At 54.0% G+C, this 22284-nt stretch overlaps 2 protein-coding genes and 1 pseudogene across 12 annotated transcripts in view; 2 read left to right on the forward strand and 1 right to left on the reverse strand.

The window, feature by feature from the left end:
- Positions 1-14465, forward strand: part of CERK (ceramide kinase) — a 56269-nt gene extending 41804 nt beyond the window's left edge. The window contains exons 9-14 of one of the 2 annotated variants that reach the window (XM_033233550.1): positions 3758-3863; positions 5562-5638; positions 6364-6552; positions 6791-6996; positions 8592-8800; positions 11652-14465. In XM_033233550.1, coding sequence (XP_033089441.1) covers positions 3758-3863; positions 5562-5638; positions 6364-6552; positions 6791-6996; positions 8592-8800; positions 11652-11724 — 860 coding nt within the window. In that variant the 3' untranslated portion in view covers positions 11725-14465. The remainder of the gene's footprint in view (positions 1-3757; positions 3864-5561; positions 5639-6363; positions 6553-6790; positions 6997-8591; positions 8801-11651) is intronic. The other variant, XM_033233551.1, reaches the window with a different exon arrangement.
- Positions 12228-14465, forward strand: LOC117096303 (annotated as a pseudogene). The gene has a single exon (XR_004442445.1). The product of XR_004442445.1 is annotated as an uncharacterized LOC117096303 (transcript).
- A 4899-nt stretch (positions 14466-19364) lies between these two features.
- The window catches only part of GRAMD4 (GRAM domain containing 4), a 102062-nt gene continuing 99142 nt past the window's right edge, over positions 19365-22284 (reverse strand). For 8 of the 9 annotated variants that reach the window (XM_033233556.1, XM_033233555.1, XM_033233560.1 and 5 more), the window contains one exon: positions 19365-21969. In XM_033233556.1, coding sequence (XP_033089447.1) covers positions 21865-21969 — 105 coding nt within the window. In that variant the 3' untranslated portion in view covers positions 19365-21864. The remainder of the gene's footprint in view (positions 21970-22284) is intronic. The other variant, XM_033233554.1, reaches the window with a different exon arrangement.

Below are 22284 nucleotides of genomic sequence, written 5' to 3' on the forward strand. Positions count from 1 at the left end.
TCACTCCAGAACCCCAGGTGCTGGCACCCCGAGATGCCAGGCCACCGGCCTCTCACATCTGGTAGGCAGGTGACAGAGGCCCCCCTACACAGGTCAAGTGGAAGTGTTAACTGGAAAAAAATAGTTTATTAAATATATTTTTAAAAATTTTTTGAGACACAGCCTCCCTGTGTCGCTCAGGCTGGAGTGCAGTGGCACGATCACGCTTCACTGCAGCCTTAATCTCCCGGACTTAAGCGATTCTCCCACCTCAGCCTCCCGAGTAGTTGGGACTACAGGCACACGCCACCTTGACCAGCTAATTTTTTTTTTTTTGTATATTTTTGTAGAGACAGGGTTTTGCCCTGTTGTCCAGGCTGGTCTCAAACTCCTGAGCTCAAGCAATCTGTCCACCTCGGCCTCCCAAAGTGCTGGGATTATAACCGTGAGGCACCACGCCCAACCTGGAAAACAATAGTTTAATAATCACTCTGAGCTTATTAGTCAAACTGGCAAGAACTTTGTGCAGAAATTCAGCCTGGGATGTCTGTGCAGAAGCTTGTCCGTCACTTCAGGCGCAAGTATCCTTTACTTCATTCCATGAGGTTTCGTGGTTTTGTTGGAGTTACACCGTAGCTAGCCATGTAAGTGACATACCCTCACTCAGCATGTATTTACTGAGCCCCTGCTTTATGCTGGGCCTGGTTTTTGATGCAGGGACGTGTCCATGAAAAAAACAGGCAAGATTCTGCCTTCCTACGGCTAGGCCGCGGCGGGCACAGAGAAGGACGAGCGTGAGCGAATGCCGCACCGCGCTCCCCGAAGCCCAAAAGCTTTCATTCTGCACAGTGCTCTTCTCGCCCCAGCAGGTACTCCTGCGTCGCTGAGAAAACAGGCACAGAGAGGTTGCCCTTACCCTGCCTCACTCTTCCTTGAGCCCAGGGGTCCTCAGACTGTGGTGGGCACCAGCATCCTCTGGAGGGCTTGGAAGAACCCAGGCTGCAAGGAAGAACCCAGAGCATCCAACATGGCAGGTCTGGGTGGGCCTCGGAACCCACAGGTCCCCCAGGCTCCCGGCGCTGCTGCTGGGGCCTCGGGCCAGATGGTGGTAACCTGTTGCCCAACCACAGAGCTTAGAATGAACCAGAAATGAAGGCTGGTTCGAGCTCAGGCACAAGAGGTGCAGTCTGCATGCGTCAGGCAGTGGATGCAACATCAGCAGCTTTTAAATGCTGGGAAAGGAGAACTTTAAAAATACATAGAATTGGCCAGGGGCAGTGGCTCACTCCTGTAATCCCAGCACTTTGGGAGGTTGAGGTAGGTGGATCACCTGAGGTCAGGAGTTCAAGACCAGCCTGGCCAACATGGTGAAACCTTGTCTCTACTAAAAATACAAAACAAGCCAGGCATGGTGGTGGGTGCCTATATAGTCCCAGCTCCTCAGGGGGCTGAGGCAGGAGAATCGCTTGAACCCGGGAGGCAGAGGCTGCAGTGAGCCGAGATCGTGCCACTATACTTCAGCCTGGGCAACAGAGCGAGACTCTGTCTCAGAAAAAAGGAAAGTAGAATTTTAGCCTGGGTGACATAGGGAGACCCCATCTCCACAGAAATTAAAAACAGAATTAGCCGGGCACCCCAGTTACTCAGGATGCTGAGGCAGGAGGAGCCCTTGAGCACAGATGGTGGAGGCTGCAGTGAGCAGAGATGGGGCCATTACACTCCAGCTGGGGCGACAGAGCCAGACTCAGTCTCAAAAGAAAAGAAAAAAAGAAAAGAGAAGAGAAAAGAAAAGAAGAATATGGAGACTGTGAGGTGTGCCATTCTCGCTGCCCAGTCGACTTTCCCGGCTCTTTGCAATTCGCTTTCAGATACATCTGTATCAAATTAAATCGAGTAATTCCTAATACTGAAATCTTAACCCTTTTCTTATGAGAGAAAGAAATAGTAATTTGGCAAACTTTACAAAGCTTAAAAAGATCTAACGAAATTAAAAAACTAGTGTGGCTTGAAAATTAAAACCTAGGAAATGGAAAAGTTAGGTATTTATCTAAGGCTTGTTAACAAAGGGAATACTGAGAAAATTAGAGAAGCCGTGAGGATTTTAGGAAGCAGTTTGGGTTGTGCCATTTGCCCAGCTGCCCTTTGTTGAGCCCAGTGTGGCTCTGCCCAGCAAGGCCTCTGAGACGCCCCCTCCCTGTCCCTGCCTGCTGGGGTGGGGTGGCAGGCAGCCCCCTACATGCCTGGCCCTCCCTTGGCCCTCAGCCCATCGCCGCAGGCAGTGGCTGCAGCTCTGTCCCTCCCACCAGGATGAGAGCCCCAAGGCAGGAGGTGCCTTCCGGGTCTCGGGATCCCCGTCCTGGCCACAGGGCCTGAGATGCTTTCAAGAAGGTGGGTTTGGGTTCGGTGGCTGTGAGGCAGAAAGCGTCCGTCTGTTCTGGGGCAGTACAGAGGGCACTGAAGGAGAATGAGCGTGTGGAAGTGACGCATCCTGGTGAGCCAAGTGGAGTTTTAGGTGCCGGAAGGACATCTGGGGACCCATCTAGGGGCAGACAGAAACCGGGACGTCAGAAGTCAGTGAGGCGCCACCCTGGAGGCTGCATGTGGGTGATGAGGCAGCTGCCCCCCAGCGCCCTGCACTTGAGCGGGGAGCGGGCTTGGAAGGTTGCTGACCGGTGGGTTGGCCTCCTCCCGGAGCCATGGACACGATGTCCTCATGGGACCCCCATGGGAGGAGCAGGGAGAGAGGCCAGAGCCACCATGCAGGGAGGCGGAGCTGCAGCCTGGAAGGGCTCGCCTACTGAGTGCGTTCCAGGCACCTGGCCCATGCCAGGTCCAAGACCCACAGGCAGGGCTGTCCTGGGGACAGTTGGGAGCTGAGTTTCAGGCACACAGATGTCCTGGGAGCCAGACCGCTCTTGCCGGCAGCTTCCCCCACCCTGGACGGTGGACACTGGCTGCGGGCTTGCCGTCTGTGGGCAGGGATGTGTGGGGAGGATGGAGGCCTCTGTGTGTCGGGGTAAGGTTGGGGGCGGGCTCCCTGCAGGCTGTCACTGCCAGATGTCATACAGGGCAGCACCAGCCCCAGCATCAGACACGGAGGAATGACGTCGCCCTGAGACACTCAGGACATGGCCTGGTTCCTGGTGTGGCCTACGGCACCCCAGGGCCCCCCTCCTGCCTCCTGCCCAGTCCCTGCTATCCTGCTGGGTGGTGTTTCCCGGACAGCCCCGGGTGCCAGGCTGCAGGCAGCCCATGGACAGCACACACATTTGCCTGGAGGGCAGCCCCAGACTTTGGGTGGCAGCGGCCCTGGCCTCTGTCCTGAGCTCTTTAGGACGTCACAGGGGCTGTGGCTGACCCCAGTGGGGGCCACGCCCTGGGGCAGGTGGGGGCATCGCCAACCCTCATGAAGGGGTGGAGGGGATGACCCTGAGCCACTGAAGCCCACAGCCCACGTCATCGAGGCTACGCAGGGTGGCTGATGGCAAAGGCCCCGCTTTGCTGGCGTTGACAGTGGCCAGAGCCCTGACTGTCCCAGCATCAGTGGGTGTCAGAAGGCACCAGCACCATGACTAGACGTGCTGTTGTCCCGCGGGAGGGTAGAGATCCTGCCACTGCCCTCAATGGTGACATTGCCTGAAGCAGGCCTGGCCTCTCCCTCCCACAGACAGTTTAGGCAGATGCACTCTCAGCAACGTTTCTGACACTGCCCAGCACAGCATCCTAACCAAGCAGTGACCCTTGTGGATGCTTTGTCTTCACTGCACTCTGTTTCCAGGTTTGAAGACCTTTCTCTCCCACCACTGCTATGAAGGGACCGTGTCCTTCCTCCCTGCACAACACACGGTGGGATCTCCAAGGGATGGGAAACCCTGCCGGGCAGGGTAAGTACATTTTTTTGTGTGTTTCTCTTGCAAATGACGGGAAATAAAGCAGAACGATTAGGAAGATGAATGCGGAAGTATTTTCCAAATGTGGTGGAGGGTGCTAGATGCAGCGTGCCCAGAGACACGATGCCTATTGATGCCCATGATGGCCTAGGCGTGCGTGGGGCTTGCTGTCCCCATCTCTGTCCTCATGGCCTGCGCAGGCAGCCTCTTCTGTGCCAGGGATGAGGACTCTGCAGGAGGGTCCCACACCCACTGTTGGAGTGGGGGCCGAGCACAGGGTCTACCCCTCCTGGGGGTTCCCTTTGCACCCTGTGGGGGCCTGATGGAGGAAAAATGCAGGCAGGAAAGGATGGCAGATGCCTTATCGGTGACCGTGCGCGTGCAGGGCGCTGGTGGCAAGACTGTTGGTAGAGCTGGCTGGAGTGTGTGCTCTCAGTAGCGACCCTCCTGTCCACACCCCTGGCTGAGACCCTCACCCGTGTTAGCCCCATGCTCCAAGGCAGGAGCCCACTCTACAGTAAGCAGAGCCCAGGCCAGCCACACCCTCAACCCCACAGGAAGGCAGAGGACCCTCAGCAAGAAGGCTTGGGCTGGCAACAAGGGCTGGTGCCAGGGGTTGGGGGGCAGAGCCAGGGCAGCCGCCCAGGGAGAGGCAATGCAAAGGGAAAGAGGCATCCCGCCAGGGAGGGGAGGCTGAGTGGAGTCAACCACAGCTGAGAACGCTGTGCTCTCCCGGTTTGGCCAGTACAGGCTCTGGAATGGTGTATACATGAATGAACAAGCAGTGACTCCTCGGTGGTGTATCCCCGCCCCCCACCCCCACACAGTGTACTCTGTAATATCCAACCAGTGTAAATAGAACCTTAAATAAATCTAAACGTCGTTGTCCCAGGCCGCATGACCTCACTAGTGGCGCCATGGAGGGCGCCTGAATGGTCATCCTGTCTCTGCTCTGCCTGGGGCTGAGAACACGCGGCTGTGGAGACAGCTGTGCCTTTGTGAAGGACACTCACTTTGTCCTTTCCTTTTAAGTTATGCAGACTTCAGAACCTCCTTCTCCTAGCTCCTTTCCTTTTTTAAGTGAAGAATTTGAGACCGTAAAATGAGAATATTTAGAGGCAGATGCTGTTTGCGTCACTGCATTCGAGAACTCGGCGGCTGATAGCGATTTCCACCCGTGCACACACTTGTCCTGCTTGACAGTGTGAAGCCAGCAGCCCCCCAAGACCAGCAGGATGTGCCAGGCGAATGACTAAGTTCTAAGCCGATGGTTCTGAGTTATTTGCTTGTTATTGACTGGAACGGATAAGCCCTGTATGATTTGTTATCTGAAAGTAAATGAGTCCTCATCCCAGGAGTCTGCAGGAGGAACCAGTGCCTTGGCCCTTTCTCCCAGCCAGGCTATGTTGGCTGCAGGGCCAGGCAGACACCGTCTCTAGGTGGCACCTCAGCGTCCTCATGCTGTGCTTCTCCTCATGTCCAAACCTTTTAGAGAAGGGCATGTTGAATGTGTCATTTTAAAAGTAGGTCTCATTCTGAAACCTCTAATATGCCAAAAAATATTTTTAGTTAAGCCTTTGAAATGGAACTTTTTCGTATGTGTAAAGAATGTAAATACATCTGTATGTGTCAAGCATACGCATTGCACCTGCAGCTCCATATTTAAAAGGTGATGATATTCTTGTCTTTCAGATGCTTTGTTTGCAGGCAAAGCAGGCAGCAGCTGGAGGAGGAGCAGAAGAAAGCGCTGTACGGTTTGGAAGCTGCGGGTAATTCCTAAGACACAGGCTCCGTGTTGTCACTGTGTGTGCTGGAGCGTTGGTTTCCGTCCTCTCTCAAGGCACTGCCTCTTCTCCCCGCCCACCTTTGCTTTTCCTTTTTCCTGTCTGGCACCAGGAATCCATTTCTCCTTAGCCCCAGGCATCATCAGGTCACTGCCACTTGCTGTGTACGACTGTGTAGGGCAGCAGGTTTTGTGAAAGGCCGCGTTGCCCTTTCTGAATCGCTGTAGTGGTGCTAAGTCTGGACTCCTGTCCTGGGTGCTCTAGAATGTGGGGCAGCAGACTTCCCATTGAGGGCTTGCTGGTGACCCCCTCAGGCCCTGGCAACTACACAGTCTCTGTCCAGCAGAGGCAGCCTAGGCAGTGGACAGTGAGTGGGTGTGGCCATCTGCCAATGAAACTTTGTTTATGGACACTGAAATTTAAGTTTCATAGAATTTCCACATGTCACAAAATACTATTCTTTTGATTTTTTTCTCTTTCTCTCTTTTTTTTGGATGGAGTTTCACTCTTGTCGCCCAGGCTGGAGTGCAGGGGCACAATCTCAGCTCACTGCAACCTCCACTTCCCGAGTTCAAGCCATTCTCCTGCCTCAGCCTCCCTAGTAGCTGGGATTACAGGCACGCGCCACCATGCCCGGCTAATTTTTGTATTTTTAGTAGAGATGGGTTTTCACCATGTTGGCCATGCTGGTCTCGAACTCCTGACCTCAGGTGATCCGCCCACCTCAGCCTCCCGAAGTGCTGGGATGACAGGCGTGGCCACCGCGCCAGACCTTTTTCAACTATTTAGAAACGTGAAGAGCATTCTTAGCGCTCAGGCCACACACAGACGGGCGGCGGCCGGATCTGACGCACAGCCGTGGTTTGCTGACCCTTGTTTTAAATTGTCCAAGTCACCAAGTAAGGAGAGGGACAACAGTCCTGTCTTCCGGGAGGTGACCCGTTGGGTACCCCTTCCTGTGGGGAGCGGGCAGTTCCGTGGTGGGTGTTTTTGGTGTTGAGCTGAAGAGGCGGTTGCATGAAGTGTCCGCTAAACGCATGACCAGGTGAGAGCCTGGATGGCCTCTCACCATCCCAGTGCAGGGCGCTGCCCGGTGCCACTGGAACGGTGACGTCTCCATGGTTCTTTCTGCTTCAGAGGACGTGGAGGAGTGGCAAGTCGTCTGTGGGAAGTTTCTGGCCATCAACGCCACAAACATGTCCTGTGCTTGTCGCCGGAGCCCTGGGGGCCTCTCCCCCGCTGCCCACTTGGGAGACGGGTCTTCTGACCTCATCCTTATCCGGAAATGCTCCAGGTTCAATTTTCTGAGATTTCTCATCAGGCACACCAACCAGCAGGACCAGGTAAGTGGGGTGCTTTTGCGTGGAACCTCCATTGGCGAGTCATGTATGTTCCGGCAATCCCTGGTTTATGTATTGTAGGAATTCATTATTTAATTCAAGGGAAGGAAGGGCACATTTTTTTTTTATTTCACAAACTTTAAACTCCTGGTTACAACTACTCCTTGTAAAATTTCATTTAAAAAGATAAATTTTTGAGGCCAGGTGCGGTGGCTGACGCCTGTAATCCCAGCACTTTGGGAGGCTGAGGCAGTTGGATCACCTGAGGTCAGGAGTTTGAAACCATCCTGGGTAACATGGTGAAACCCCATCTCTACTAAAAATACAAAAATGAGCCGGGTGTGGTGGCACGCGCCTGTAATCCCAGCTACTCGGGAGGCTGAAGCATGAGAATCGCTTGAACTCAGGAGGTGGAGGCTACAGTGAGCTGAGATTGCACCACTGCCCTCCAGCCTGGGTGACTGAGATTCCATCTCATACACACACACACACACACACACATATACACACACATATATACGCACATATGTACACACACATATACATATATACACACATATATATACATATATACACACACATATATTTGAGCACAGAAACTAAGGGGTATGAATGTTTACAATACAACTTCTTTCTGTTGTTTCTCTTCCTGTTAAAAACAGAACAAAGCGATACAGTAAAAATGTAAGTGGCCCTTGAAGGCCACTTAAAATAGACTCTTTAGGTTCCCAGAAACGGGTTCTGTTCGGGCCCTCCTGCTACACCTTTCTGTAGCCCACACAGAGGAAGACCTAAGTCTAGTCATGTTGGGAGAAGCAGAACTTTTGGTCACAGTCTCCAAATTTAGTCACATTTCTTTTTTTACTTAAGTTCTATTTAAGATCTAGTCTAATGCTATTTTTATGTGGCTTTTTAAGTAGTGCTTGTTAAAAAGAGAATACAAAATTCTATAAATCACTGCTAATTAACTATAAGAATTCTGTTTCTTTTTTTTTTTTTTTTTTTTTTTGAGGCAGAGTCTCGCTCTGTCGCCCAGGCTGGAGTGCAGTGGCCAGATCTCAGCTCACTGCAAGCTCCGCCTCCCGGGTTCCCGCCATTCTCCTGCCTCAGCCTCCCGAGTAGCTGGGACCACAGGCGCCCGCCACCTCGCCCGGCTAGTTTTTTTGTATTTTTTTTTTAGTAGAGACGGGGTTTCACCTTGTTCGCCAGGATGGTCTCGATCTCATGACCTCGTGATCCGCCCGTCTCGGCCTCCCAAAGTGCTGGGATTACAGGCGAGAATTCTGTTAAAAGTATTTGTCATTGTAGATAAGCTGTGGTTTCTAAAAGCATTAGAAGTCATTTTGACAAGTGCTGGGGAAGGTGGGCGCCGGGAAAGGTGGGCGCCGGGGAAGGTGGGTGCCAGGTTTCCCTTCATCTCTGAGCCGTCAGGTCACCCAGAAAGGGAACCCCAGGGGCCCGCACAAGCGGCTGCATCCTCCAAGAAGGGCCGTGTGTGCACCAAGGCCCGAGAGAACTCGCTGTTGGCCTGGGGTTTTCTGCTGCCCCACCCGGATGACGTTTAGAGCTGAATCATCCCTCTCACTGTTTCTTGGTAGTTTGACTTCACTTTTGTTGAAGTTTATCGCGTCAAGAAATTCCAGTTTACATCGAAGCACGTGGAGGATGAGGACAGTGACCTCAAGGAGGGGGGGAAGAAGCGCTTTGGGCACATCTGCAGCAGCCACCCCTCCTGCTGCTGTGCCGTCTCCAACAGCTCCTGGAACTGCGACGGGGAGGTGCTGCACAGCCCCGCCATCGAGGTCAGGTGCGTGCAGGAGTCCTCCAGCCACCAGCGCCAGCCCCGTGAGCCCTGAGGTGTCTGTCACAGGCTGCCCCACCCGGGGTGGGGGGTTCCCCAGGACTTTATAACACAAAACGTAAGAATGTTTTGTAAATGCATTTTTCTTTCCCTACGTCAAATATCCAATGAGATGTCATTACCCACGTTCCGGAAAGCTGCCAGGGCACCGAGTCCGCAGCGTTTTGTTTTGCAGATAATTTTCATGGGTGTTTGAAGCCCCTCCGTTTCATCTTTTCCTCTTCCACACCCTGTGCTCCAGGCTGGCACTGGCTCTTTGCCCTGGCATTCTCTCTCTTCTCCTGAATAATTCAAAAGGTGAGAGGCCGAGGTGGGCAGATCACTTGAGATCAGGAGTTCAAAACCAGCCTGGCCAACATGGTGAAACCCCGTCTCTACTAAAAATACAAAAAAAAAAAATTAGCCGGATGTGATGGTGCGCGCCTGTAGTCCCAGCTACTCGGGAGGCTGAGGCAGGAGAATCGCTTGAACCCAGGAGGCAGAGGTTGCAGTGAGCTGAGACCCTGCCATTGCACTCCAGCCTAGGTGAGAGAGCTCCCTCACTCAAAGCTGGCCTGAGCCCCACTCCTGGACAGGGGCTGCGGTAAACCCTATGTGTCCCTCACTCAAAGCTGGCCCTGAGCCCCACTCCTGGACAAGGGCTGCAGTGGGGGCCCTCAAAAAATGTAAAAAGGCAAACAAAGGAAACTGCCTTTACGGGCAGTCCTTTGTCCACTGAATCCACCAGGGAACCGTTAGCCTAAAGGGCCACGGTCAGTCACCAAGTGCACGTGCTCTGTCCATGGAGGGGCAGGAGGCAGCAGGGCTGGGAAGGTCACCCTGAGGATGGGAAGGAGGGGAGGAGCCCCAGAGGGATGCTGCGTGCTGGAGGCCACGCAGCCTGGGGGAGGCAGGTGTGGCCAGACACGGATGTTGGGTCTCCCTGGGGCAGGTACCACGCCCCTCCTCTGGCTGGCTGGGCGGAGGGTGGGAAGCCGTGTCCTCCCCACACCCACTGGGACCCACTGTATTTGGAAATCTGTAATATATCACATTACCAGATGAAATTTGAGTGCAAAGAAAATTGTTTCTCCGTGGAAAGACAGTAACAAGCAAGCTGATTTTTTCAAAAGGCCATTGAATTAGGTGTGGGCGTGCAAATTACATGAGAGAGACTGGGGAACTGTACAGCTCTAGGCGGATTCTGAACTGTTGGCAGATGTTGGTAAGAGCTCGGTCTCCTTCAAGAAAGCCCAGCTGGACACTTGTTAACAGAGTGTGGCTCGCGTGAGAACGATGGCAGGCTGGTCAGCAGGCCCACGCTCGTCTGCACCGAAAGCTGGGTGTCAGATGGCCCTTGGGTGCTTTAAGTCACAGCATGTAAGAGGATGCAGGCATCTCTGTGGACAGCTCCCCACTTTCAGTGACTCCCCAGCCAGCCAGCTGCGGCTCTAAGAAAGCTTCTCCCATTCGCATCCAAAGAAACCTAAGGGAGAAGGAGGCCTCGGCCCCTCCCCAGGCCCAGGTCCGCGCGCCCCCTTTCTTCCTGTCAGGGTGGCCATGGCAGGAGGCCGTCAGAAAGTCCCCGGAACACCCACCACCCCAGGCAGCCATGCACAGGGACTTTCCTCTGTCAACTCATTTTACAAGTTTGGGAAGTGGAATTATTTTTAATATTGGTATATGTATTTGTTAAAGAAATAATTTGAAAATTAGGACAGGCATTCTTGAAATACGTCCTGTCTATCTCGATAAATATTGTTATGCCTTGAGCAGCACGCCACTTTTAAAAATATAATTTGTGTATGTGTGAGCTCAGCTCCACGGAAACAGCCTGTCATTTATTTATTTATTTTCATTTTTTTGAGACAAGAGTTTTGCTCTTGTTGCCGAGGCTGGAGTGCAGTGGCGAGGTCTCAGCTCACTGCAACCTCCACCTCCCAGGTTCAAGCAATTCTCCTGCCTCAGCCTCCCAAGTAGCTGGGATTACAGGCGCCCGCCACCACACCCGGCTAATTTTTATATTTTTAGTAGAGACAGGGTTTCACCATGGTGGCCAGGCACAGGTGATCTGCCCACCTGGACCTCCCAAAGTGCTGGGATTACAGGCGTGAGCCACCACGCCCTGCCCCAGCCTGTCACTTAATGAAGGGGTTTAGGTTACTGAAATATGTCTGAGGAGGCTGTGATATCATTAATAAAAGAAATAAACAGAGCTGTCCTGTGTGGGAAGATGGAACTCACCCAAGGACTCACTGTGGCCACTGAGCCCCTGGGCAGGGGACCTCCAGGGACCCCCGACTGGCTTCTCAAGCCCGAAGGCTCTTGCTGGCATTGGGCCACCTGTCTTTCTTAACTGACCATTCCTCACACATCTCGTGCACACACAGAGTTGCCCCACAGACTCCTCACACACCCTGCACGCTCAGAACTGTGAAGGAAGTGGAGATGGGTGGGTGGGTAGAGTGGGCACACACTGGAGCGGGCGCTCTGCTTTCCATGGGTGCGCTGGAGTCCGAGTCAGGTCTACTAACGCCCAGATTTCCCACCTGGCCACCGGCACCCCTGTACAAACTCGGCATCCTGGGAGTCTAAGTGAATTACTGAACTCCCAGGACCCGTCATTGTGGGCTGGACTCCCGCAGCCCACGGTAACGTCTGACCGTTCCATGGGGGGTGGGCCCCCACGGCAGCCCTTGTCCAGGAGTGGGGCTCAGGCCAGCTTTGAGTGAGGGATACATGTGGTCCAGGAGTGGGGCTCAGGCCAGCTTTGAGTGAGGGACACCTGGGGTTTACACGTGGCCGCTTGTCTCTGCAGAGTCCACTGCCAGCTGGTTCGACTCTTTGCACGAGGAATTGAAGAGAATCTGAAGCCCGACTCGCATAGCTGAGAAGCCGGCGTTCTGCTCTCGAACTGGGAAAGTGTGGAAACTATTTAAGAGAATTATTACAGACCAATTATGTCGATATATACATTTAAATGTAGAAATTTATTTTTGATAGTTAAATCCTGATTTTAGAAAAAACCCTTTTGTCAACAGTTTTGTGTGCATATTTAGCATTTTCAGTTCTGCACGCATCTGCGGGTTGCAGCCCGCGCCAGTTACTCTCAGCGGATGCAGCTGCTGACTGGGGGGCACTGGCCTCTTAGGTTTTAACAGTGTCAACAGTGTAGTTTAGAAAATGGCCCGTTAGTGGCTCTGTTGCAATAATTTTAGGGACATTATATGATTTCCACGCAGGTCACACCATCTGGGCCTGAGGTAGCAGTGGGTCACTTTGATCCACTTTGCGGGACTTACTCTGTAATGGTTTGTGGCCAAATTTTGGGAAGCGGTTGATTCTCTTTGCCTTCATTTCACCTTCCTCTTAGTTTACGGTTAGGACATCGCTGCTTGATCCTTACAATACTGTGCAACTGCAATGCAACGCGGCCCTGCTTCAGGTGATCCGCGGGAGGGGCCTCCACACCAGCGCCGGGCAGGCTGCTGGGGCCTCCACACCTGCCTCATCACGGCGGCGTGGCTAAGACAATCCGGCTGGGAGCACGACCTTGGCGTCTGTTCTGGGAGCACAGATGACACGCTCTGGAAGCTGGCAGTGTGTAAAGTACTGGCAAGGTTGTTACTGTTAAAATGTCAAATACCCATGCTTCATTCAACGCGAAGCGCTTAACACAGCCGGCCTTGGGGGGCAGTCGGGAGGAAGCTGGCCGTCGTGGAGGAGGGGCCGTTCCTGCACTCCGGCGGGATTCCTCTGACGCAGGCCCTGAGGTCTGTACACGTGGTCCAGATTTGTTCTTGTCTTTCCTTCATGCTGAGTTCTCTATATTTACTGAACATCTTGTCTTTTTAAGCCGGAGTAGTGTAAACTGCCTCGGATGTCTGTCTTTTGTCTCAAAGCCTTGATAGGTCGCTGGTTTCCTCGGAAGCGTGAGGGCTCCGGCGACCAGAGGATTCTTCCTGGAGGGCATTCCCGCCCCACTCCCCGGGGCACCCCTCGATTGTGTGCTACGTCCTTGTTTAGTGTGTATCCATGCCTGTGTAGATGATGTCTGTAACTTAGTTTTGTTTGAAATGTAAGAATATGCGGCTTAAACTTTGATCTGTAAGGAGCGGGGCCGTGGCCGTTGGGAGCACGCTGTAGACACCGTTCCTCATGCTGCCGGCTGGGTTTTGCAGAGGTTCCCTTAGTGATTCCACATTTCACAGGCAGCATCCATTTTCAGAATGTCGTGGCATTGATTTATATTTTGAAGCATACAGGAAACTTCTCATTTCCTCGTTCAGCCCCACCCAGGTCAGGTGAAAGGGCAGCTTTAATGGTGATTTTTATGGACCATATTATCAGAGATCACTGTGCAAGCCGAATGGTTTAATAATGAATGGTTGAATGAGAAATCTGGGTGTAAAGAGTAAATATGCCCCGGCTCTTTCTACCAACGTTTGCTCCTGGTTGGAAGGAAACCAAAGATTTAAGATGGGCTACTCTTCCAGACTGGCTGTGCCTGCCTGTGCCCAGCAGCCTGTGCCGCCGGCAGTGTGCCTGGTGTCACGCCAGGAGGCTGTGGCTGCTGTGGGCCCTCTGGAATTATGCTCCTCACAAAGTTTCCCCAAAAGGTTCTTCTGAGCCTTTACTGTCCCTGGTAAATGTTTCCTGGCCGGGCGCAGTGGCTCACACCTGTAATCCCAGCACTTTGGGAGGCTGAGGCAGGTGGATCACCTGAAGTCAGGAGTTCGAGACCAGCCTGGCCAACATGGTGAAACCCCGTCTCTACTAAAAATACAAAACTTTGCAGGACATGTTGGCGCATGCCTGTAATCCCGGCTACTAGGGACACTGAGGCAGGAGAATCGCTTGAACCCAGGAGGTGGAGGTTGCAGTGAGCCAAGATTAAGCCACTGCACTCCAGCCTGGGCAACGGAGTGAGACTCCATCCCAAAAAAAAAAAAAGTTTCCCATACACTGGCCTGCCCTAAAACCCACTAACAATTTTAGCAAAACAGTCCAGGCCAAAGAGGAAGCGTTTTATGTTTGATAAGAAACCCAGCCATTCCGTATGGTCGGTTCCTGAGTGGCTTTGGTGATATTCGCCAGCCACCTGCTGACATTCAGAATCTCAGACCTCGGGACTGCTGTTGCGGTACCGTGTGTCTGACACCCGCCAAGAGCCCTTTGCTGTCTGCGCACAGGATGGGGTGACTGCCCAGACATTCCCGCTTGATAGGCTCTGATTTCTGGGGAGCCTTTCAGATGCAGCAGACATACAACACCTGTACTTTGGAGTTTTAAGGAAAAAAAAAATCAGAAGTGCTGGTTAGATAGTGAAAACTTAGGATAACTTAGGAAGGTTAGTTTTAGCTTCCTTTGTGGCTCCCTGGTGCAAAACAATTAGCAGTTACGCAATGGACCTGATTCTAGTTTATTCTAATTAGGAAGTGAGGCCGGGCCAAGCCTGCCTCCGAGGGCAGGGCTTGACTTTGTTCCTGAATATACAATCCTGAGTAAGTGTGAAAGTCTGAGTGAAACGACGGCCTCATTCTCTTTCCAATCTTGCTGGTTTCAAGATTAGAAAATGGCATTATTTGATCTGAACCATTTGAGAAGACACAAATAAAGTTACTTGGGCAGACTTGGCTTGCTTGCTTTCCTTTACACATACCTGTTATTTTCAAAGCAAAATATTTTTCATGAAAACACACACAATTTAAAGAACAAGAATAAAATGAACCAAGGTGTCACCACCGCCTATGCCAGGAAACTGAACGCCGCCCCAAAGCCTTCTGTGCCCTGCTCTGGAGTCCCCCTGCCCCCCCTCGGAGGGCGCTCCCATTTCACACTAAGCCTTCCTGCCTCTGTCCGTGGCTGTATCCCCAACAGCGAGTTTAGTTTTGCAGGTTTGGCTCTTTAGCCAAAGGAAACGTGTTGTCTTCTGTAACTTACTTCTTTCACTCCACGTTTATTGTTTGTTTATTTATTTTTTGAGACGGAGTCTCGCTCTGTCGCCCAGGCTAGAGTGCAGCGGCGTGAACTCAGCTCACTGCAAGCTCCGCCTCCCGGGTTCACGCCATTCTCCTGCCTCAGCCTCCCGAGTAGCTGGGACTACAGGCGCTGCCACCACGCCCGGCTAGTTTTTTTGTATTTTTTAGTAGAGACGGGGTTTCACCGTGTTAGCCAGGATGGTCTCGATCTCCTGACCTCGTGATCTGCCCACCTCGGCCTCCCAAAGTTCTGGGATTACAGGCGTGCGCCACCGTGCCTGGCCCTCTCCACATGTTTGAGAGGGCATTTGCATTTGTACTTGAGGACTTTTGAAAAGACATTTGCATTGTGAAACTAACTTTTCCAGTCCATGAACATGACATTATTTCCATTCATATAGATCCTCATTCATGTCTTTCAATTATTTTATAGTTTTTCCATGAAAGTCTTTTAAATTTTTAGATTTATTCCTAAAACTTGTTTTTCGTTTTTGTAAATAACGTCTCGTTCAGTTGCTCAGGCTGGAGTGCAGTGGCATGATCACGGCTCACTGTAACCTCAGTCTCTCGGACTGAAGCGATCCCAGCTCAGCCTCCTGAGTAGCTGGGACTACAGATGTGCAACACCATGCCTGGCTATTTTTTTTTTAATTTTCTCTAGAGACAGGGTCTCACTCTGTTGCCCAGACTGGTCTCGAATTCCTGGGCTCAAGCAATCCTCCTGCCTCAGCCTTTGAAACTGCTGGCATTACAGGAGTGAGCTACTGCGCCCAGCCAAAAGTTCATATTTTGAGACTTTTTTTTTTTTTTTCATTAATGTTTTGTAGAGGCAGAGTCTCACCATGTTGCTCAGCCTGGTCTCAAACTCCTGGCCTCAAGAGATCCTCCCGTCTTGGCCTCCCAAAGCACTGGGATTACAGGTGTGAGCCACCACACTGGCCTTTGAGGCTATCTTAAAATATGTTTTGCATAGAAATGCAATTTTTTGTTTGTTTGTTTGTTTTGAGATGGAGTCTCGCCCTGTCACCCAGGCTGGAGTGCAATGGTGCGATCTCAGCTCACTGCACCCTCCGCCTCTGAGGTTCAAGCGATTATCCTGCCTCAGCCTCCCGAGTAGCTGGCATTATAGGTGCGTGCCACCACACCCAGCTAGTTTTTTGTGTCTTCAGTAGAGATGGGGTTTCCCCATGTTGTCCAGGCTGGTCTCAAACTCCTGACCTCATGATCTGCCCACCACAATTGTTTTTTATGTGTTGGGTTATATCCAGAAACCTTGCCTCCCGTCAACCTAAAGTGACATCAGAGAGCGCTCCTAAGAAAGAGTTTATTCAGGAACAGCAAAGGGATTGCAGTCGGGATATGCATGCTACGCCCGTAGGCATTTTGGGGGGTGTTCGGGATAAAGGCGACACTTTAAAAGGCAAAGAAAAAGTCCACGTAAGCTGCTCTAGAACAAAGTTCACAGGTCGCAGCAGCTCCCGGCAGGAGGCAGTACTGTTCACTGCGGAAGTGGCCGTCGCTGGGTGGGCGCCCTCGTCGCAGTCCTGAGGGTCCTGGGGTGAGTTGTGCTACAGGCAGGCCTGCGAGAGCTTCTTCACGGCCTCCCCTGACTCATTTTGTACCAGCAACTTCCACACTCCTATTATGATAATTTACCTGTGAATTTGGGGGTCTTCTGTCATCATATCGTTTACAAATAGTAACAGCCGAGTATCTTCTTTACAATCGTGCATGGTCCAGCTATTTCCCCTCGCTTGCGATGCCAGCCGTGACATCTGGTACCGAGTTAAGCAGAGATGATGGCAGGGGCCTGGGCCAGCTTCTGTCTGAGGGAGTGGGTCAGCTGTCCATCACTGCCTCTTGGCTCCGGCCCCACCCCAGCTGCCCCTCTGTGATCCCAGGTGTCTCCCTTCCAGCTGACGTGGACCCGAGGGCCCCTGGAGGACGGCAGAGCTGGGCTTCCCGGTTCCAGGGGTTTTGAGGGCAGATTTCGGATTTCAGTGGCACCGGGTGGCTGCAGCGGACAGTCCTTCCCCGGGTGACTTTCCCAGCTCACGCCCATACATGACGGGGTCTTGGGGTCCTTCCTTGGCTGTGCCCTTAGTCTGTGGCTCCTGTAGTCTCTGGCCAACCCTGTCCTCCAACCGCTGCTGGAGCTCATAAGCCCATGGAGTGCTGCCTCCTGGCATTCTGCAGGGCGAGCAGAATGGACCACAACCCTGGGTTGCCAGCGTCGCTCACTTTGGTCCACGTGTGGTCCTTTCGGATTGATTTATTCATTCATTCATTACATTCATCCACTAACTATTTAAAAACACAGAGCAAGTACCTATGAAGAGAACCCCTGGTTCAATAATAAAATCATTAACAATTTCATTCCCCTCTGGACTCTCCCTGATGCACCCCCACCCTGGGTGACCCCTCTTCTGATTGGCAGCCAGAGTGCCAGCTTCTGCTGGAAGCTCTGCAGCACCCTGTCACCCCAGAATAAAAGTCCTAGAGAGCACCAGGCCTGCCCCACAGGTTTGTGACCTTTCCTTTGTTCCACAGCCCCTCTGGTAGCCAGGTACAGCCGAGAGATGAGCCTGAGCAATGTAAAACGCATGCATTAAAACACGTAGGATTGCCAAGGAAACCAACCGTACTGAAATAGTTATCACAATCACCCGTGAATGGCGACAGAGGTATATATAGGCACCTTTATTGACATTAAATGATGAAATATGTGCAGAACAGGCAAGCTGTCGGTTTTAGGCACAGAGTCTGTGGGCTGAGGGTGGGTGGTCTCCCACAAGGTTGGCCTTCCTGAGCACTCAGAAGCCCGTGGGAGGCCCTTCCGCCTCCTCCATGGCCCAACTCCCGTGACACCCGCCATGGGCCCGCACTGCCCCGTCTGCATGGAGGGGTGAGTGTGGGCTGCCGACGGGTTAGGTAGGTCTGAGCCTTGTTCCGAGTTAGAAGCGCGGGGAGGCCCTGTTGCAAAGAGGACAGAGGGGTGGGTGGAAGGGGTCGGTGGGTACCACAGCATGGATGTGTTCTTGGGAAGAATGTGAGGGTGTGTTTGGCAGGTTCCTAGCCCATCACTGCTGTGTCCCAGCACCAAGGACAGGGCCTGCTATGCAAGGCTGGCTGGCTGGGTGGGTGGGTGGGTGGGTGGATGGATGGATGGATGGATGGACGGACGGACGGACGGACGGGCGGGCGGGCGGATGGATGGATGGATGGATGGATGAATGGGTGGGTGGGTGGATGGATGAATGGAGTGGTGGATGGATGGATGGATAGGTGGATAGGTGGGTGGGTGGATGGGTGGATGGACGGATGGATGGGTGGGTGGATGAGTGGATGGATGGGTGGATGAATGGGTGGGTGGATGGATTGATGGGTGGGTAGGTGGATGGATGGATGGATGAATGGGTGGGCAAGTGGATGGATGGATAGATGGATGGATGGACGGATGGATGAATAGGTGAGTGGGTGGATACATGGATGAACGAGTGGGTGGGTGGATGGACGGATGGATGGGTGGGTGGATGAGTGGATGGATGGATGGATGGATGGATGGGTGGGTGGATGAATGCGTGGGTAGACGGACTGATGGGTGGGTAGGTGGATGGATGAATGGGTGGGCGGGTGGATGGATGGATGGATGGATGGGTGGATGGATGGATGGATGGATGGATGGATGGATGGATGGATGGATGAATAGGTGGGTGGGTGGATACATGGATGAACGAGTGGGTGGGTGGATGGACGGATGAATGGACAGACGGACGGATGGATGGATGGATGGACAGCTGGATGGATCAGTGGATGAATGGATGGCTCAGTGGCTGGCTGGCTATGTCAATGGAGTATGCATATGTCCTACTTTCTGAAGCTGTGCCCCTTAGGGTGGCATAGCCCACTAGACCTGGTTTCCTCCTGGCTCCAGCTCCCTCGCTGTGTAACCTGGGGAGGTCTCTGCCTCCCAGGGGGCTCCTGTGGGCTTGAGGTGCAAGAGGCTAGGCAGCACCAGGTGCACCTGACACAGGCCTATGCCCAACTCCAGGGGTTTCAAAAGCCAGACAGGTCCTTGTACCCTTCTGTGTCTGGTGTCAGCATCTGGATGCACCAAGCCCCAAGTGTTGCTGGAAACCCCTCTGTCCAGGAGCCCCAGGCAGCCAGGACACCACAGTGGAGAGGGGCCAAAGCCCACACGCACCCTGACCCCAAGGCGCTGCCTGCCTCCCCCTCCCCCACATCGTCCTGTGCCAGCCCTGGGTACCCTCCCTGCAGGCCGCGTCCCTCGCCACCTGGCCTCCTGTCTTCTGGAACTCAGGCCCTGCCTCCTGCTCCCAGCCGCCAATGCCCACATCCAACAGGACTGCTTCTCAGCCCCACCTCACCCCACAGCCGTCACTCAGGCTGCGTCAGTACCCGAACGCCCTGCCGCCAGCAGCCGTGGGGCCCCAGGGAGCAGCGGGCACTGAGGGCCTGGGGCTGGTGGCCCAGGTGGCTCAGGCCACCGGCAATGCGTGTGGCCCTGCCAAGGAGGCAGACAGCCCTGAGCCTTAGCACAAAGCATTTTAGGTTTATTTAAATAAAAATTATAATTTATACAAGACTTTTTCTTTAAACAAACAAAGTTTTCTTAAAAAAATGTTACAGGATAATTTTTTTCATCAGTTCTTAATACAGTACAATCCTTTTGTTGAACAAAAGTCACACTGGCAATGATTATTTACAGATCCAAAATAGACTCAGGCTTCAGACATAAAAAATTTAACATTCATCTAGTTCAGGGATTAGTCATAGAAATTAAACATCTGCCCAGATGTACACAATTTGGTAAAAACTACAGCTTCTCTCCATGGGGAGCCCGGAGCCTGTGCCGGTCTGCGCTCCGCTCCCGAGGACTTCCAGGAAGGACCTGTGCTGGCAGTGGAGCCAACTGGTGGCCCGTCCCCTCCCCCCGCTCCCCGAACGCGGCCCTCCCTGGGGGGCTGCGGCCACACCTGGCATGTGGTCAGTTTTCATCTCCCTTTCTCCACAAAAGGGACTCGAACTAAACCACCCGACTCTGGTAAAGAAGCCTCATCTGCCCCAGGGACCCCTCCCGCTGTGTTTGGGGACCGAATCCCAGCACCTGAGAAGAGGCGCTCACTGGCCCCGAGGCCCCAGACCCACCCTTGGGGACGGCCGGGCCCTGGGGAGAGAGGGGTGACCATGGTCTGTGGGCACGGCCTCTGCAGCCGTCCCTGGGGTGGGTCGGTGCCCACCCTGTGTTGCCCCAGGCGCCGAGGGGGGGTTCACTGGGACGTGTCCCCCGCCCCTGGTGCACCAAGACAGCTGGTCCCCTACAGGGCCAGACCCCCAGCTCAGAGCAGGTTCTGCCCCATTCGGGAAAGGCCGCCGTGCGGTCATCCTGCCGCCGACATCCACGCGGCCCACAGCCAAGAGGGCTCCACTCCACCGCCTGGGATAGGACATGTGCTTAATCTGGTGATCGGCGTGGCTCCCCCAAAAGCACCCCCGGCACCAGCGTGTGACCCTGCAGCCCCTCGTGAAGGGGGTGAAACCAGCCCGTGCCGCCGGATCCCTCACCCACACCAGCAAATGAGGATCGGAGCAAAGGTAAAAATGACACCTGAAAAATGATACAAAAATAAGAAAAACAGCTTGCTCTCTGTAAAAATATAATCTTCTGTTTCTTCAAAAAACAACAATCTCAGCAACACCCAAGGGACTCAGGACAAGCTGAGCGAGCTGAGGGATCGGCCCCAGCAGACGCGCAGGCCCGCGGGGCGGCACCTCCTCCAGGAGGCCCAGGCCGCCTTTCCCTCCCTTCGCCCCGTGCAGGCGGCCCCAGCAAACCAGGCCTGCGGGTGCTCCCTCCACAAATGCCACCTTGTTCCTGGGAAGCCCAGACTTCCCTGGGGCGGGGCGGGGGCTGGGAGGGTCTGTGCCCGGACTGGCACTTGCTAGGCACGCGGGGGAGGGAACACTGTCACGTGTCGGCTGCAGGCAGTGCAGGCCCGAGCCTCTCGCCTCGGCTCACGGTTGTTCCCTGAAGCACAGCAGCTGCCGCAGAGCCTCTGGCACGGCCCAAAGGCGGCTGCAGCCTGGGCCACCGTGGACCCGGAACACTCCTGCCCACTCCCTTCCCCAACCAGCCCAGGCAACTGCAGCCTGGAGACCACTTGCCAGACACGCCACAGTGCTCAGAGCACCTCCCACGGCCTTCACAGATGCTCTCCTGGGCCTTCCAAAGAGCAAGGTATGAGAAAGATGTGCTTTTACCTGCACCATCCCGTGCCCTTACTGGTCACCGACGACGGACCTCCTGGCTGGCGTGTCAGGCTGAGAGCGGCAGGCGGGCCCTTACAGACGTGGTGCTGAGCGCCCTGGAGGCCAGCAAGGAAGGCGCCACCAAAGACACTGAGGGCAAGCGCGGGGTGGGCCCTTCTCACTCTCACTGCTCCCGTGGAGCACAGGCAGGGACAGGGACAGGCTCCCGGCTCCAGCCCCGCGCCAAGGACAAATGCCTAAAGAGGGCCTCGTGTAAGAGGAAGGAGGACTGCCAGGCCTGCTTCTCGGTGGTTGGTGAAAGGTCCCCATGTCCCTCCTTGTTGACATCTTTCTGTCCCCAAGAGGAAGGGCCCCGCACTCTTCAGCTATGGCTTTGGTGGTGGACGAGCTTCCGGCCTCTGGAGAGCGGGACTCAAGGTTGCCAGAGGTTTCTCTGTCCAGGCTGGCACGGAGAAGGGCGGGGCCAGGGGTCCTGTGCGTCCTCTCCACGAGCCCCCGAGGGCCTCTGCCCCCTCCCCCAGTCTGCAGGTGGCCCTCAGAGGCGCCTGACGCGCCCTGTGGGAGAGACGCGCCCCCAGCCCTGTGAGCCCCGGCCCCTTCGTGGTCGATAAAATGCAGAGGCCAACACAATAGAACCGCAGGTCCAGGAGAATTATTGCAAAAGCTCATGAGGATGTCCAATTGCTTCCACTACCAAATCGTTAAAAAAAAAAAAAAAAGAAAGAAAAAAATCCCAGCAACGTCCCAGGCAAGTCAATACTAGCTGTCCCCGCCAGACGCTGCCGCTGAGGTGATCTTGATGTACTGGCTCAGAATGGTCTCAAAGGCCTCATCCCTGTGCACCATGGCACCAAACACGAGCGGCTGGCAGGGAAGAAATGCCACCAGTGAGCATGGCACAGCCAGGCTGGTGCCAGGACCAGGACCAAGACGAAGTCCAAGACCAGCCCCAGGCCAGCACGCAGTCACTTGGGTCTGGGTGCAAAAGACAGGTGTCCCCCCACTACCCGGAGCCAGGCTCCAGCCTTCAGGGGAACAGAGCCAAGAGACAGGAGAGCCAGGCTTCAGCCCCGTGCCTCTCTCCTCCCGAGTCTCTGAGGCAGGGGCCGCCCATGCCCAGCATCCCTGTCTGTCCCATGACTAGATGGCCCCAGCAAGATTTCCAACTCAACCTGGACG

The sequence above is a fragment of the Trachypithecus francoisi genome, unplaced genomic scaffold (genome assembly GCF_009764315.1).
Source record: "Trachypithecus francoisi isolate TF-2019V2 unplaced genomic scaffold, Tfra_2.0 Lachesis_group14, whole genome shotgun sequence".
NCBI classification, from domain to species: Eukaryota; Metazoa; Chordata; class Mammalia; order Primates; family Cercopithecidae; genus Trachypithecus; species Trachypithecus francoisi.